Here is a 13,427-nt window from a genome sequence, read left to right on the forward strand (position 1 = left end):
CAGAACTTCTCTTTAAAAAATCTAGTTGGAAAGTATTGTTCCTGATCAGCCTGTGTGAACTGCAGAGGCTAATCGAGGAGAACACTTAAAGTGCATGCATTAAGTACCATTTTCTTAGAGTGAAGCACAAATTTCAATTGTAATAGTTAATCTGCTCATTTTTCATAGGTACACTAAGCCAGTCATAGCTTTCAATCAGTACTTAAAGCAACAAGAGCTGTTTGTAAAACATGCATGCCCCCCATATGGGCTGTCAGTTGTAGTGGCAGCCATTGTGTGAATATGTTTTTTGTCACTGTGACCTTGACCTTTGACCTAGTGGCTGGAAATCATCTGCCAGTCATGACCAATGTAACTATGAAGTTTCATGATCCTAGGCCTAATTAAACTTGAGTTATTATCAGGAAACCATTTCACTGTTTTGAGTCACTGTGACCTTGACCTTTGACCTAGTGACCTGAAAATTAATAGGGGTTGTCTGCCAGTCATGATCAATGTACCTATAAAGTTTCATGATCGTAGGTGTAAGCATTCTTGAGTTATCATCCAGAAACCATTTTACTATTTTGAGTCACTGTGACCTTGACCTTTGACCTAGTGACCTGAAAATCAATAGGGGTCATCAGCCAGTCTTGATTAATGTACCTATGAAGTTTCATGATCCTAGGCGTAAGCATTCTTGAGTTATCATCCGGAAACCATTTTACTGTTTCGAGTCACTGTGACCTTGACCTTTGACCTAGTGACCTGAAAATCAATAGGGGTCATCTGCCAGTCATGATCAATGTTCCTATGAAGTTTCATGATCCTAGGTGTAAGCATTCTTGAGTAATCATCTGGAAACCATTTTACTATTTCGAGTCACTGTGACATTGACCTTGACCATATTGACCTGAAAATCAATAGGGGTCATCTGCCAGTCATGATCAATCTACCTATGAAGTTTCATGATCCTTGGCCTAAGCATTTTTGAGTTATCATCCGGAAACCATTTCACTATTTCGAGTCACTGTGACCTTGACCTTTGACCTGAAAATCAATAGGGCTCATCAGACAGTCATGATCAATGAACCTATGAAGTTTCATGATCCTAGGCCTAAGCGTTCTTGAGTAATCATCCGGAAACCATCTGGTGGACGGACGGACTGACGGACCGACAGACCGACGGGCGGACCGACATGTGCAAAACAATATACCCCCACTTCAAAGACTCTAGTAACTGATAATTATTACCCCATTTCAATCTTAGAAAGGAACAGAAATATAAATGGGCCATGCTCTATGAAAAGGGGGATTTGATGCATGTGCGTAAAGTATACGACCAGCACAGGCTAATCAGGGACGACACTTTCCTTTATTAGGTAATTTTTGTTTAAAAAAAGTGTCTTCTTAGCGAAAATTCAGTTAAGCTGTAAAGTGTCATCCCTGATTAGCCAGTGCAGACTGCACAGGCTAATCAGGGATGACACTTTACTCAGATGTATTAAATCCCCGTTTCACAGAGCACTACTCAAATAATTTCCTGACCTATCCCCCTACACAAATAATATGGCTGGACTGGTATTTAAATAAAACCAAGTTCAACACACACCCAACTAAGCTAGCAGGTAAACCTGGCCTCGTTCTCAGAATGTAAGCAGAAAAAAGAAAACAACACAATTACATTTACAACACATGTAAGCCATTTTTTATTTCAAAAAGTGGCAAAGTTCTTTTAATATGAAATGTTGCATCTTAATCTATGCAATTTTCAATGCCCAACAATATTAGATATTGTTGACGATGAATAAGTGTGACAATGTATTTAAATATAATAAAAACATAAGTTACATTCATAAAATTATTATTTTCAATTCCCAACAATATCTATGGATAAGTGTGACAATTTATTTAAATATAATAAAAACATAAGTTACATTCATAAAACAACATAATTTGTGAGCAAGAATTGTGTGATGAGACACCATTGATGCACCTACTGTAAATGGTCCTCGGTCGCACTTAAAATCAAACGAATACAAATTATAATGTTCAATTAAGGCTTTTACTCTTTTCACCCCTTTGCATTTTGCAGTATTAAAGTGCAAAACTGCTACATGTTTTAACAGATCATAAAATACAACACAGAAAACAAATTTTAAGTTCTAAAATAAAAAATAAAAGATATCCTTCTTTAATCAGAATTATTCATAAAGTTCATATTAAATTTAGTAAATCGAATGATAATTTGTGACAAATTGTACAAAAATGCCCATTATAAAATGCTGAAAGTTCAAAAACAAAATTTTGCTAGTAATATGTAAATGACCCAAGAAAGACAACTCCATACCTGGATTCATAGTGATGAAGATTCCACATGACCACACCAGAGTGATCTCCCTTCCCTCAAACACAAACAGTTCTGATCCGGCGGCAAGTGCGCTGAGAATGGAGAGAATCTGCTGAGCGACGACGGACAATACCTCGATGTTGATTCTGTTGAACTCGTCAAAACAGCCCCAGGCCCCGGTCTGTGATGAGAAACATACGAGCGATGTGCATTTGTATATGACAAGGATTAGGTAGGAAACTATTTTATTGAATACCTGTTCAATTTTTTTTTTAAACATATTAAACGCAGAAAGTGTTGTCTCAGATAAACTTGTGCAGACTGCACAGAACAAAGCCAAAAAAAATAGTCTCCTGTTCCCGTAATAATAAAACATGTTATTACATAAAAAAAAAACAAGCATCATCTGTGTTTTTGCGTAACATTTCTGTATCCCATACATATAGGATCTTGCACGAGTTGTCATATCATACCATATTTTATTAAACGAGTTCAGGAATTTTGTTAGTATGCGAGCCTTTGGCGAGCTTACTAACGAATTTCCTGGATGAGTGTCAGATCTTTTTTATCACATGCTTTTAAATGAGCAAATTAAATAAATATTTATGCAAACATAATGATAAATCCCGAATGTTGTTTACATTTTGTGACGTCATTTGACGTTGCAACGTCATTTCAGCAAAATAACAAAATGCGATTGGTCAATAAACAAAAACTAAGCCAATGAAAACGCCTAAAAATGTTGTCTTACATGTGTAATATAAAAAAATATGTAATGGTTGTATTACATGGGAAACAGGGTAGACATGTGATAAAACTAGAGCTTTGTCACAGACGTGACAAATACCCCCACATGCCGCATTGACACATAATATTTTGCATGTCATCTTCACAAAAAACAGCGGACACCATGCTCAATTTTTAAAACGCACTAAGTGACCCCTTGACCTAGTTTTTGACCCAGAAAGGCCCATGTTTTAACTTGGCCTTAAGATCTTCTCCATAAAACTTCTGACCAAGTTTGGTGAAGATCGGAAGTAAACTACTTGAATTAGAGAGCGCCGACACAATGCTGAATGTTAAAAAACGCACTAAGTGACCCCATGACCTAGTTTTAGGCCCTGAATGGCCCATGTTCAAACTTGTCCTAGAGATCATTTAGATAAAACTTGTGACCAAGTTTGGTGAAGATCGGAAGTAAACTACTTGAATTAGAGAGCGGACACCATGCTGAATGTTAAAAAATGCACTAAGTGACCCCATGACCTAGTTTTAGGCCCGGAATGGCCCATGTTCAAACTTGTCCTAGAGATCATTTAGATAAAACTTGTGACCAAGTTTGGTGAGGATTGCATGAAAACTACTTGAATTAGAGAGCGGACAACATGGTGAGGTTTAAAACGCACTAAGATACCCCGTGACCTAGTTTTTGACCCGGCATGACCCATATTCAAACTTGACCTAGACATCATCTAGATACAACTTCTGACCAAGTTTGGTGAAGATTGGATGAAAACTACTTGAATTAGAGAGCGGACAACATTGTGATGTTTAAAACGCACTAAGTTACCCCGTGACCGTGTATTTGACCCGGCATGACCCATATTCAAACTTGCCCTAGACATTATCAAGAATTCTGACCAATTTTGGTGAAGATTGGATAAATGCAGAAGATATGTATATTGTATATACCTATATTGCACCAGAAAATTCACCTATTCACGATATGGTTAATACAGATGCATTTTTCCAATTAGAAAACGATATATGTAATTTTCAAAACAAAGGAATAGTATTAGCGTGTGGTGATTTTAATGCAAGGGTAGGGCAGAAATCAGACTTTGTACGCTATGATCGACATGTATCTCAATCAACAGATGACGAAAGTGATATTTACATTCCTCGGGTATCTAATGATAATAGAACTAAAGCATTTGGCGACAGATTACTGGAGTTATGCAAAGCTCGTGATTTACGAATATGTAACGGTCGAATAGGTAACGATGCGAGTATTGGTAAATTCACATGTTTCACGCATAATGGCGAAAGCGTTGTGGATTATTTGTTAGCAAGCAACAATTATTTTGACCATATAAGGAATTTCTGCGTTCAAGATTTTACCGAATTTTCAAATCACGCACCACTAACATTTGATTTAAAAACAAATACAAAAATATCTGCTCATAATATAAACGCGGAAAGTTATTACGTTAAATGGGATAATAATTATAGTGATCAGTTTTTAAGGGATTTGACTACAGGAGTTAACAGGTTATGCGAGGACCTTTATCAATGCAAAGAAAATAACTTAGATACGGATAAAATGGTCGACCGATTCACAGTGTTTTTAAATAATAACGGAAATAAATATTTTAAGAAGGCCAAACCACGGCATAAATACTCACAGTTTTCAAACACAAGTAATAAATGGTTTGATATTGTATGTAAACAAAAACGAAATATATATGTTGAGAAGTTAAAGAGATACAACTTGTATAAAGATGGTCATACTATATATGATATGCTTACAGCAAAAAAAGATTATAAGTATCAGTGCAGACAATCTAAGTGAAATTTTAACAGGAATCAATATCTTAAAATGAATGAAATGCGATTTAAAAAGCCAAAAGAATTTTGGAAACTTTTTAAAAAGAAATCATTTAATAATGCGGGTGATAATATTGACATAGATGCCTTTTTTGAACATTTTAAAAATTTATCTTCTTTAAATAGAAGTGATGATGAAGAAGATATTATCGAATACTTAACACGTCACAATACAGATAACATGACGTCAGGGACATTTGAAGAGTTGGATATTTTATTTACAAAGGAAGAAATACGAAAGGCAATACAATTATTGGGAATAAATAAATCTCATTCAATTGATAATATTATATACGAATATTTTAAGGCGGGAAAGGATGTGCTTGATACACCACTGGAAATATTATTTAATGATATTCTTGAAAAAGGGTCATTTCCCAAATCTTGGTCAAAGGGAGTAATTATACCTATTTTCAAAAAAGGAGATTCATTCAATCCTAACAACTATCGAGGCATAACGTTAGTGAGCTGTTTCGCCAAACTGTTCACAGTCGTAATAAATGAACGGCTTAAAAAGTGGGCTATTGTAAATGACACGCTCACAGACGCTCAGTTTGGATTCAAAACCAATTATAGCACTGTGGATGCTATTTTCCTACTAAAGGCTTTTATAGATAAACAACTCAGTACTAAAAAAAAACTATACTGTTGCTATATCGACCTTATGAAATGTTATGATTCAATATATTGAAACGGACTATGGTACAAGCTTATTAAGAGCGGAATAAACGGTAGATTGTTAAAAGTTATTCGGTCTATGTATGATGAAGTGAAATTATGTGTAAGACATATGGGGACGTTGTCGGATTTCTTTAATTGCGAAGTTGGATTATTGCAGGGGGAGACAATCTCACCTATACTATTTTCTCTTTTTGCTAACGACATCGAACTCTTTTTGAGTAATAACAATGAAAACATGATCGCGTTGGACCAGCTATATATTTATTTGTTATTGTTTGCGGATGATGCTGTAATTTTTTCAGAAACACCAAAAGGATTGCAAAAATCTTTAGATAATCTATACAAATATTGTGAACGATGGAAGTTGAAAGTCAATGTAGAAAAAACAAAAGTGGTCATATATAAAAAGGGAGGAAATAATTCACAGACTGAGCCAATTTTTTATAACAATGAGCAAATAGAAATGGTTCAATCATTTAACTATCTCGGCATTGTACTTTCAAGTGGTGGATCATTTTTACAAACTACTCAAGCTTTATCTGATAAAGGCTTAAAGGCTATGGGGTCGCTTTTTGCAATCACCAAAGACATGCATGTTCCTGTTAAAATAATGTTAACTTTGTTCGACTCTTATGTTACTTCAATACTGTGTTATGCATGTGAGGTTTGGGGTTTGTAAATGCTGATGATATTGAAAGAGTTCACAGAAGATTTTTGAAACGAATACTGGGTGTCAAAATGAGTTCCGCTAATTCAGCTGTGTACGGGGAACTAGGGCGATACCCATTATATATAAATCGCTATGTACGAATTATAAAATATTTCATAAAATTGTATACTGTTAAACAAACTAATTGTATATTATATAGTACACTATGTTATATGAGAAATGGTGCTGAAAATATAACAAGATGTAACAATTGGATTACCAAAGTACGAGACTTACTTCAAAACACTGGTTTTGTAGATGTTTGGATGTACCCAGATCAGTAAATGCAAATGTATTTATTCCTATATTTAAAAAATAGACTAATTGATATGTACATAGGTCTGTGGCTAAATGATTTAAACGTTAAAAGTTCATTAACTTTATACAAAGAATTTAAACATCGATTTGAACTATCTGATTACCTTAACATAATCCAAAACTTTAATTTAAGAAAATACATATCAAAATTAAGACTTTAGTCCCACATGTTTAAAATTGAATCTGGGAGACATACAAATATTCCTAAAAACGAACGCAAATGTCATATATGTAACTAAAATGATATTGAAGACGAATACCATTTTGTAATTGTATGTCCTCTTTATACAGATATAAGAAAAATGTATATTGACAAATTCTATTATAACCGACCTAGTATGCATAAATTTATTCTTTTGTTAACAAATAATAAAAGCAAAGTCCTAAATAAACTCGCGATATATTGTAAAAATGCTTTTAAAATGAGAACTGATACATTGAATGCAAACGTTGAGTAATTCGATGGCTTTAGTGCATTTTTAACACCTTTTTATGTACTCGTTTGGTCACTTTCGCATTACTATGCATGTGCTTATTGCTTATTTATTGTCATTTTTGTACATGTAACGATGAACTGTAAATGTTCAAGTTATATGAATAAACTTTCTGTTCTGTTCTGATAAAAACTACTTGAATTAAAGAGCGGACAACATGGTGAGGTTTAAAACACACTTAGTGACCCCGTGACCTAGTTTTTTACCCGGCATGGCCCATGTTCGAACTTGACCTACACATCATCTAGTTACAACTTCGGATCAAGTGTGGTGAAGATCTGATTTAAACTACTTGAAATTATCAGAGCAGACACCATGCTGAATGTTAAAAAACGCACTAAGTGACCCCATGACCTAGTTTTTGACCCGGCAAGGCCCATGTTCGAACTTGGCCTTCAGATCATCTAGATACAACTTCTGACTAAGATTGGTGAAGATCGGATGAAAACTACTTGAATTAGAGAGCGGACAACATGCTGAATGTTCAAAACGCACTTAGTGACCCCGTTACCTAGTTTTTGACCCGGCAAGGTTCATGTTCGAACTTGGCCTAGACATCATGTAGATACAACTTCTGATCAAGTTTGGTGAAGATCGGATGAAAACTACTTGAATTAGAGAGCGGACACTTAATACGGACCGACAGACAGACTGACCGACAGACAAGTTCACACCTATATACCCCCCTTAACTTTGTTTGTGGGGGTATAATTATATAACATGCATCACTCTATAGGTACAATATCATGCACGTATTTTCAGTAATACATGTAATTAAATGATACCAGTCTAAAGCTTAATTTTTCAAGAGAAATCTGTTTAAAAAACCTTTAAAGAAACTATTATACAATAAGAAACAAGTAAGTAAATATTTTTTTTATAACTGCTTAAACTGTATAAATGCCATTGTTAGAAAATCCTAAGATGTCTGAAGTAGGAAACTAGACTGACCTGAGCCAACCCGGAGAACATACGACCCATGGATTTGTAGTCGAGACCTTCCGAGCAATTCACAACTATGACATACATGCCCAAACCCTTCCCTAGATCCTTCACTGTTTCCGTCTTACCCGTACCTATAAATAGAAGCAATGTAAGCAATCAACCATGACATACAGGCCCAAACCCTTCCCTAGATCCTTCACTGTCTCTGTCTTACCTGTACCTATAAATAGAATCAATGTAAGCAATCAACCATGACATACATGCCCAAACCCTTCCCTAGATCCGTCTTACCTGTACTTATAAATAGAATCAAAGTAAGCAATCAACCATGACATACATGCCCAAACCCTTCCCTAGATCCTTCACTGTCTCCGTCTTACCCAGACCTATAAATAGAATTAATGTAAGCAATCAACCATGATATACATGCCCAAACCCTTCCCTAGATCCTTCACTGTCTCCGTCTTACCAGTACCTATAAATAGAATAAATGTAAGTGATCAACCATGACATAATGCCCAAACCCTTCCTTAGATCCTTCACTGTCTCTAAGTCTTATCCATACCTATAAATAGAATCAAAGTAAGCAATCCACAATTACATACATGAACTAAAACCATGTCTAAGGGGAAAGTGTAACCCCTGATTAGCATGTGCAGACAGCAAAGGCTTATATGGGAAGACACTTTACTCTAATGCATTAAACCCCATTTTCACGGAGCATTGCTCAAGTTTAACAAACCATCATTAGACTATTTTTTCCCTGATGTTTTTACCTGCATGTCCCTTGGGACCCCCCTTCCCCACCCACCCACCTCCGTAATCAGCTTTGCAAAAGGTCAAAGAAACAAAAAACAAAACTCATGGCCCTATTCCACTACCAGAACAAGCCCACGATTCGCTACGATTTCTCACATTTATTGAATCGGGAAGACTCGTGACAGTCTGCGATTCAGTTACGACACTGGTACGATTGAGTTATGACGAATCGTGGGGTTCTTTTGAAGTCTTGCGAATAGGGTCACGACTTCACTACGATGTGTAAGAATCTACTGCGACTGTACTACGAACAATGCAGATGGGTCACGACTAAGCTAGGACTTCACCGAACGCACCTATGAATTTGGCGCCAATATCTACTGATATTGATTCTAACACGGCACGTGACTTGTTTTCTATAGACAAAGAAGGAAATAAAGTGTGTGTTATTCTGCAATAAATTATGGGTGGAGCTTAATGTTTCAAAAATAGTTCCGAATAAATAAAGAAAATATTGCAGTAAATGCACATGCTTCAATCCCGCTCTTAAAGAAATGTAAAAAAAAAGCATGTATATAAATGTAATGAAACAACAATTGTATATTTGGTGATAAGTGGCATGACCACACCTGCTAAGAATTTGTTTGTTAAGAAACGTAATTAAGAAAACATTTATAGCATGTCAGCTTTCCAGAAGAATTAACACATGTGACATCATTTAGTTTCTATAAGTGTTGTTCTCAATGAAAGTGACGTTATTTGCAAAATATTTATGTATGAAAACGACGTCATATGTTTGTACAATTCAATGACGTCACTAAAAAGTGAACTTTGTACTAAGAAGGGCGGAGTATTGAAAAATATAGTTCACGTCAAAAAGCTTGAAGCAAATCAATCAGAATCTTGTAAGAATAGAAATAATATTGTTCTATGATGGCTTGTTGTCGAATAACCCACAGTAATGAGTATATATTCGTGTTATCAAAGCACTCGTGCTCCGCATTCGTGATTTAATTCCTACGCATCTATACTCCTTACTGTGGGTTATTCGACAACAAAACATGATGGAAAAATATTATTTCTTTATTCATTCTTTACAAAATCATAACTGTTTCGTAACTAAATCGCGAGAATCTTAGCGGGCTCACAACTCAATCGAGGTGAACTCTTGAGAGTCTTGACAAAGTCGTAAATGATTCATAGACAGATCACGTGATCACCCATTCCCCAATTGAGTCACGAATTACCTAAGATTCCATTACAACGCCCAAGAACGCACTACGACACTGTTATGAGTCAACTGCGATTAAATTCAGTCTTGGAGGTCTTGGTAAAATTTTAAACACATTTAAAAACTGGCCGCGATTTTTTGGGAGCTCACGACTCGCCCGCGACTAGCTACGAATGAGTTAGGACCTTTGCTGAATGTCCCCGACCTTAAAATATTGGAAATCGAGACAAATCGTGGGGAATCGTGTAATACCCCTATCAGAAGCAAAGAAAATAATCTGAGAATAATTGTCCCTAATGTTTTCATCGGCGTTTCCGTTGGGATTCACCCTCTATGCTGATGAAAGGCTGTTGTCAGTGTTATTTTACAGTCCCAGCAATTCCAAAAAAGAGAATAATATTCCCTAATGCTTTCGCCTGCAGGTCCCTTTGGACTGCCTCTTGTGTAAGTGAAGGGCCATGGTAAGTGTCACAATGCAGTGGTCAGTGAAGGAAAGAACCCCCACCCCTCTCAACAACAAAACAAAAGCAAAAAAAAAAAAATGTTTTGTCAGAAACACTATGTCCCCTTCTGCGCCGCTTTGACTTTTTATTTTTATTTTTTTGACCTTTGACCTTGAGTGATGACCTTGACCTTCCATCACTCAAAATGTGCAGCCCTATGAGATGCACATGCATGCCAAATATGAAGTTGCTATCTTCAATATTGCAAAAGTTATGGCAAATGTTAAAGTTTGACCAAACCAACAGACAAACAGACAGGGCAAAAACAATCTGTCCCCACTATAGTACTGTAATTGCCCCTAATGTTCTACCTAGGTCCCTTCGGACTGCCCCCTCTGTGGAGATGAAGGGCCGTGGTTATAATTAGAGTCATGTAGCAGCGGTCAGTGAGAGAAAGAACCCCCACACCCTCTCAAAAACAAAACAAAAAGCAAACAAAAAACCTTGCAGCAATTGTCCCTAATGTTCTACCTGCAGGGCCCTTTGGACTGCCCCCTCTGTGGAGATGCAGGGCGGTGGTCAGTGTCATGTAGCAGCGGTCAGTGAGCGGTGTGATGACCAGACGGCCGGAGTTACCCAGATACTCATACCCGTACTGGAACTGGGTGTTCGTCTGCTTCACCACGCAGTCATCAATGTCCTGGCAAACAAAAGGTGCCAATGTTAGCAGTGCTTTTTTTCCTGTTTTTGTGAAGAGGCCTTGGCCTCCCTTTTTGTGAAAAAAAATAAGTCGAGAACTGTTTAAAATTGGGAAAAATTGTTGCGCAAACTTTCTAAAACTGTGAAAATTTGTGTCGCAAACTCCTTGAAATTGTGAAAATTTCAGTCGCAAACTTCTTGAAATTGTGAATATTTGAGTTGCGAATTTGCCAAAATTGTGAAAAATGGCCATTCTCACAGAAGAAAAAAAAGCCCTGATTAGTACTGGCTTTTCCCCACACAGAGTAGAAACAGTTATAAATAAGCTTCACTCTGATAAAACGGGGCTCAATTAATGTGCATACATTATTGTCCCAGAATAGCTTGTACAATTTGCCCAGACTAATAAGGCATAGTACTTTCGGCCTAAACTGGAATGTTGCTAAGAAGGGACTTCCTTTCAACAGAAAATACCATAAAAGAGTAAATTGTCAATCCTGATCAGTCTGTGCAAACTGCACAGGCTTATCTGGGACGATACTTTGTGCACATGTATTAAGGCCCATTTAACAATCAGTCAACCAATTACGTTTTCTAGTTAAGTTTCATTTAAATATTTTTTCTTAAATTCCATTTTTATTCACGGATCATACACAATCATTTCTAGGGCTTAGTGTACCTACAATTTACATGCTCAAAACATCATGCTGATGACGGGAATTAATTCAAAGTAAAAAATGAAAGCAATACACCTGAACTTTTGTTGTTACAAACAAGGATATAATTTTATTACTGGTACTTTTGGTTAACTTGCAAACATTGTGACACAAATAAAGCACATCACACATCATGCAAATTCATAATAAAAGTATAATTTTGTTGCGGTTTAGAACATTATCTTTAAATTATAATTTTAAAACATTTAAATCAGCGTTGCTCTGCAAAAATTTGGCTTAATGCATGTGGGTAGTGTTGTCCCAGATTAGCCTGTGATGTCCATACAGGCGTATCATGGATGACGCTTTCTGCTGTTATAGGAATTTTTGGTTGAAATGGAGTACTTCTAAACCAAAATCCAGTCTAGGTAGAGAGTGTCTTCCCTGATTAGCTTGAGCCGACTGCAATTGCGATTTTGAGACAACACTTTAAGAACATGCACTCTTGTTTTCAAACATCAAGGCTCAAATTAACGAAAAAGATATTTCAATATATGTGACACGTTCTGAGAAAACGGGGCTTAATGCATGTGCGTAAAGTGTCATTCCAGATTAGCCTGTGCAGTCCGCACAGGCTAATCAGGGACGACACTTTCCGCCTAAACTTGATTTTCAGTAAGGAGGGACTTCCTTGAAACTAAAAATACCATAAAAGCTGAAAGTGTCGTCCCTGATTAGCCTGTGCCGACTGCACAGACTAATCAGGGAGGACACTTTACGCACATGCATTATGCCCCATTTAATTAGAATGCATCTCATACCTTTTCCCAGTAGAACCTCAGTTGGCTCAACCACTCAAACGCGTTCACGTCTGAACATCCGACCTTAATGAGGCGATCGATGATGTCACGGGCGTGCACTTCAATGGTAACCAAGGCAACGATTTTGAGACGCTGGATTTTTGTCAGGTTGCCTCGAATAGCTTCCGAAAACTTATTCAGCATGGAAATTTGCTTCTTCTTCATGGTTTTCAGTGCCCGTTTGTCGCCCCGTTCCTTCGTTGTGTTCAACGCTTTACCCACGTCGAACGTCCATTGAATCTGACTGGACGTGATGCAGAGCTGGAATTGAAAATATGCAAATAATTTGGTCACGTTTGTGCAAACATTAATAATTTCTGTGTCTTATCTAATATTGAGGATACTTGCACTTGTATTTTTCTTTAATTTAACAGGAAAGTGTGAAGCAACGAAAAAAACATCTCCAAAAGGAATTAAAAAAAAATGTTAGTGAACCCTTCTGTTTAAAGTGATAGGGGGGGGGGGGGGTTACAAACAGTTGCTTTTGAATTACAAAAGATAGCAAGATAAACCAGGAAATTGGGAAAAATGAAATATCATGTTTTAAAAATATTGCAGTATTCCATTTGTTTATCATTAACATACAACATTATACTGCTATTTTTATCATATAAAGTTCTTCTTACGTCGCTTCTTATATTCGCAGTTAATGATAATGATTCATGAATATTCTTTTGATTGGCAATATTTGTGAAA

At 36.5% G+C, this 13,427-nt stretch overlaps 1 protein-coding gene across 17 annotated transcripts in view; it reads right to left on the minus strand.

Annotated features, from left to right (window-relative positions):
• The window catches only part of LOC127847106 (dynein axonemal heavy chain 2-like), a 154,636-nt gene that overhangs the window by 71,198 nt on the left and 70,011 nt on the right, over nucleotides 1-13,427 (minus strand). For all 17 annotated transcript variants that reach the window (XM_052378720.1, XM_052378718.1, XM_052378719.1 and 14 more), the window contains 4 exons: nucleotides 12,693-12,992; nucleotides 11,048-11,216; nucleotides 8,090-8,214; nucleotides 2,330-2,510 (listed from right to left, as the gene is read on the minus strand). In XM_052378720.1, coding sequence (XP_052234680.1) covers nucleotides 2,330-2,510; nucleotides 8,090-8,214; nucleotides 11,048-11,216; nucleotides 12,693-12,992 — 775 coding nt within the window. The remainder of the gene's footprint in view (nucleotides 1-2,329; nucleotides 2,511-8,089; nucleotides 8,215-11,047; nucleotides 11,217-12,692; nucleotides 12,993-13,427) is intronic.

This window comes from Dreissena polymorpha, chromosome 10 (assembly GCF_020536995.1).
Source record: "Dreissena polymorpha isolate Duluth1 chromosome 10, UMN_Dpol_1.0, whole genome shotgun sequence".
NCBI classification, from domain to species: domain Eukaryota; kingdom Metazoa; phylum Mollusca; class Bivalvia; order Myida; family Dreissenidae; genus Dreissena; species Dreissena polymorpha.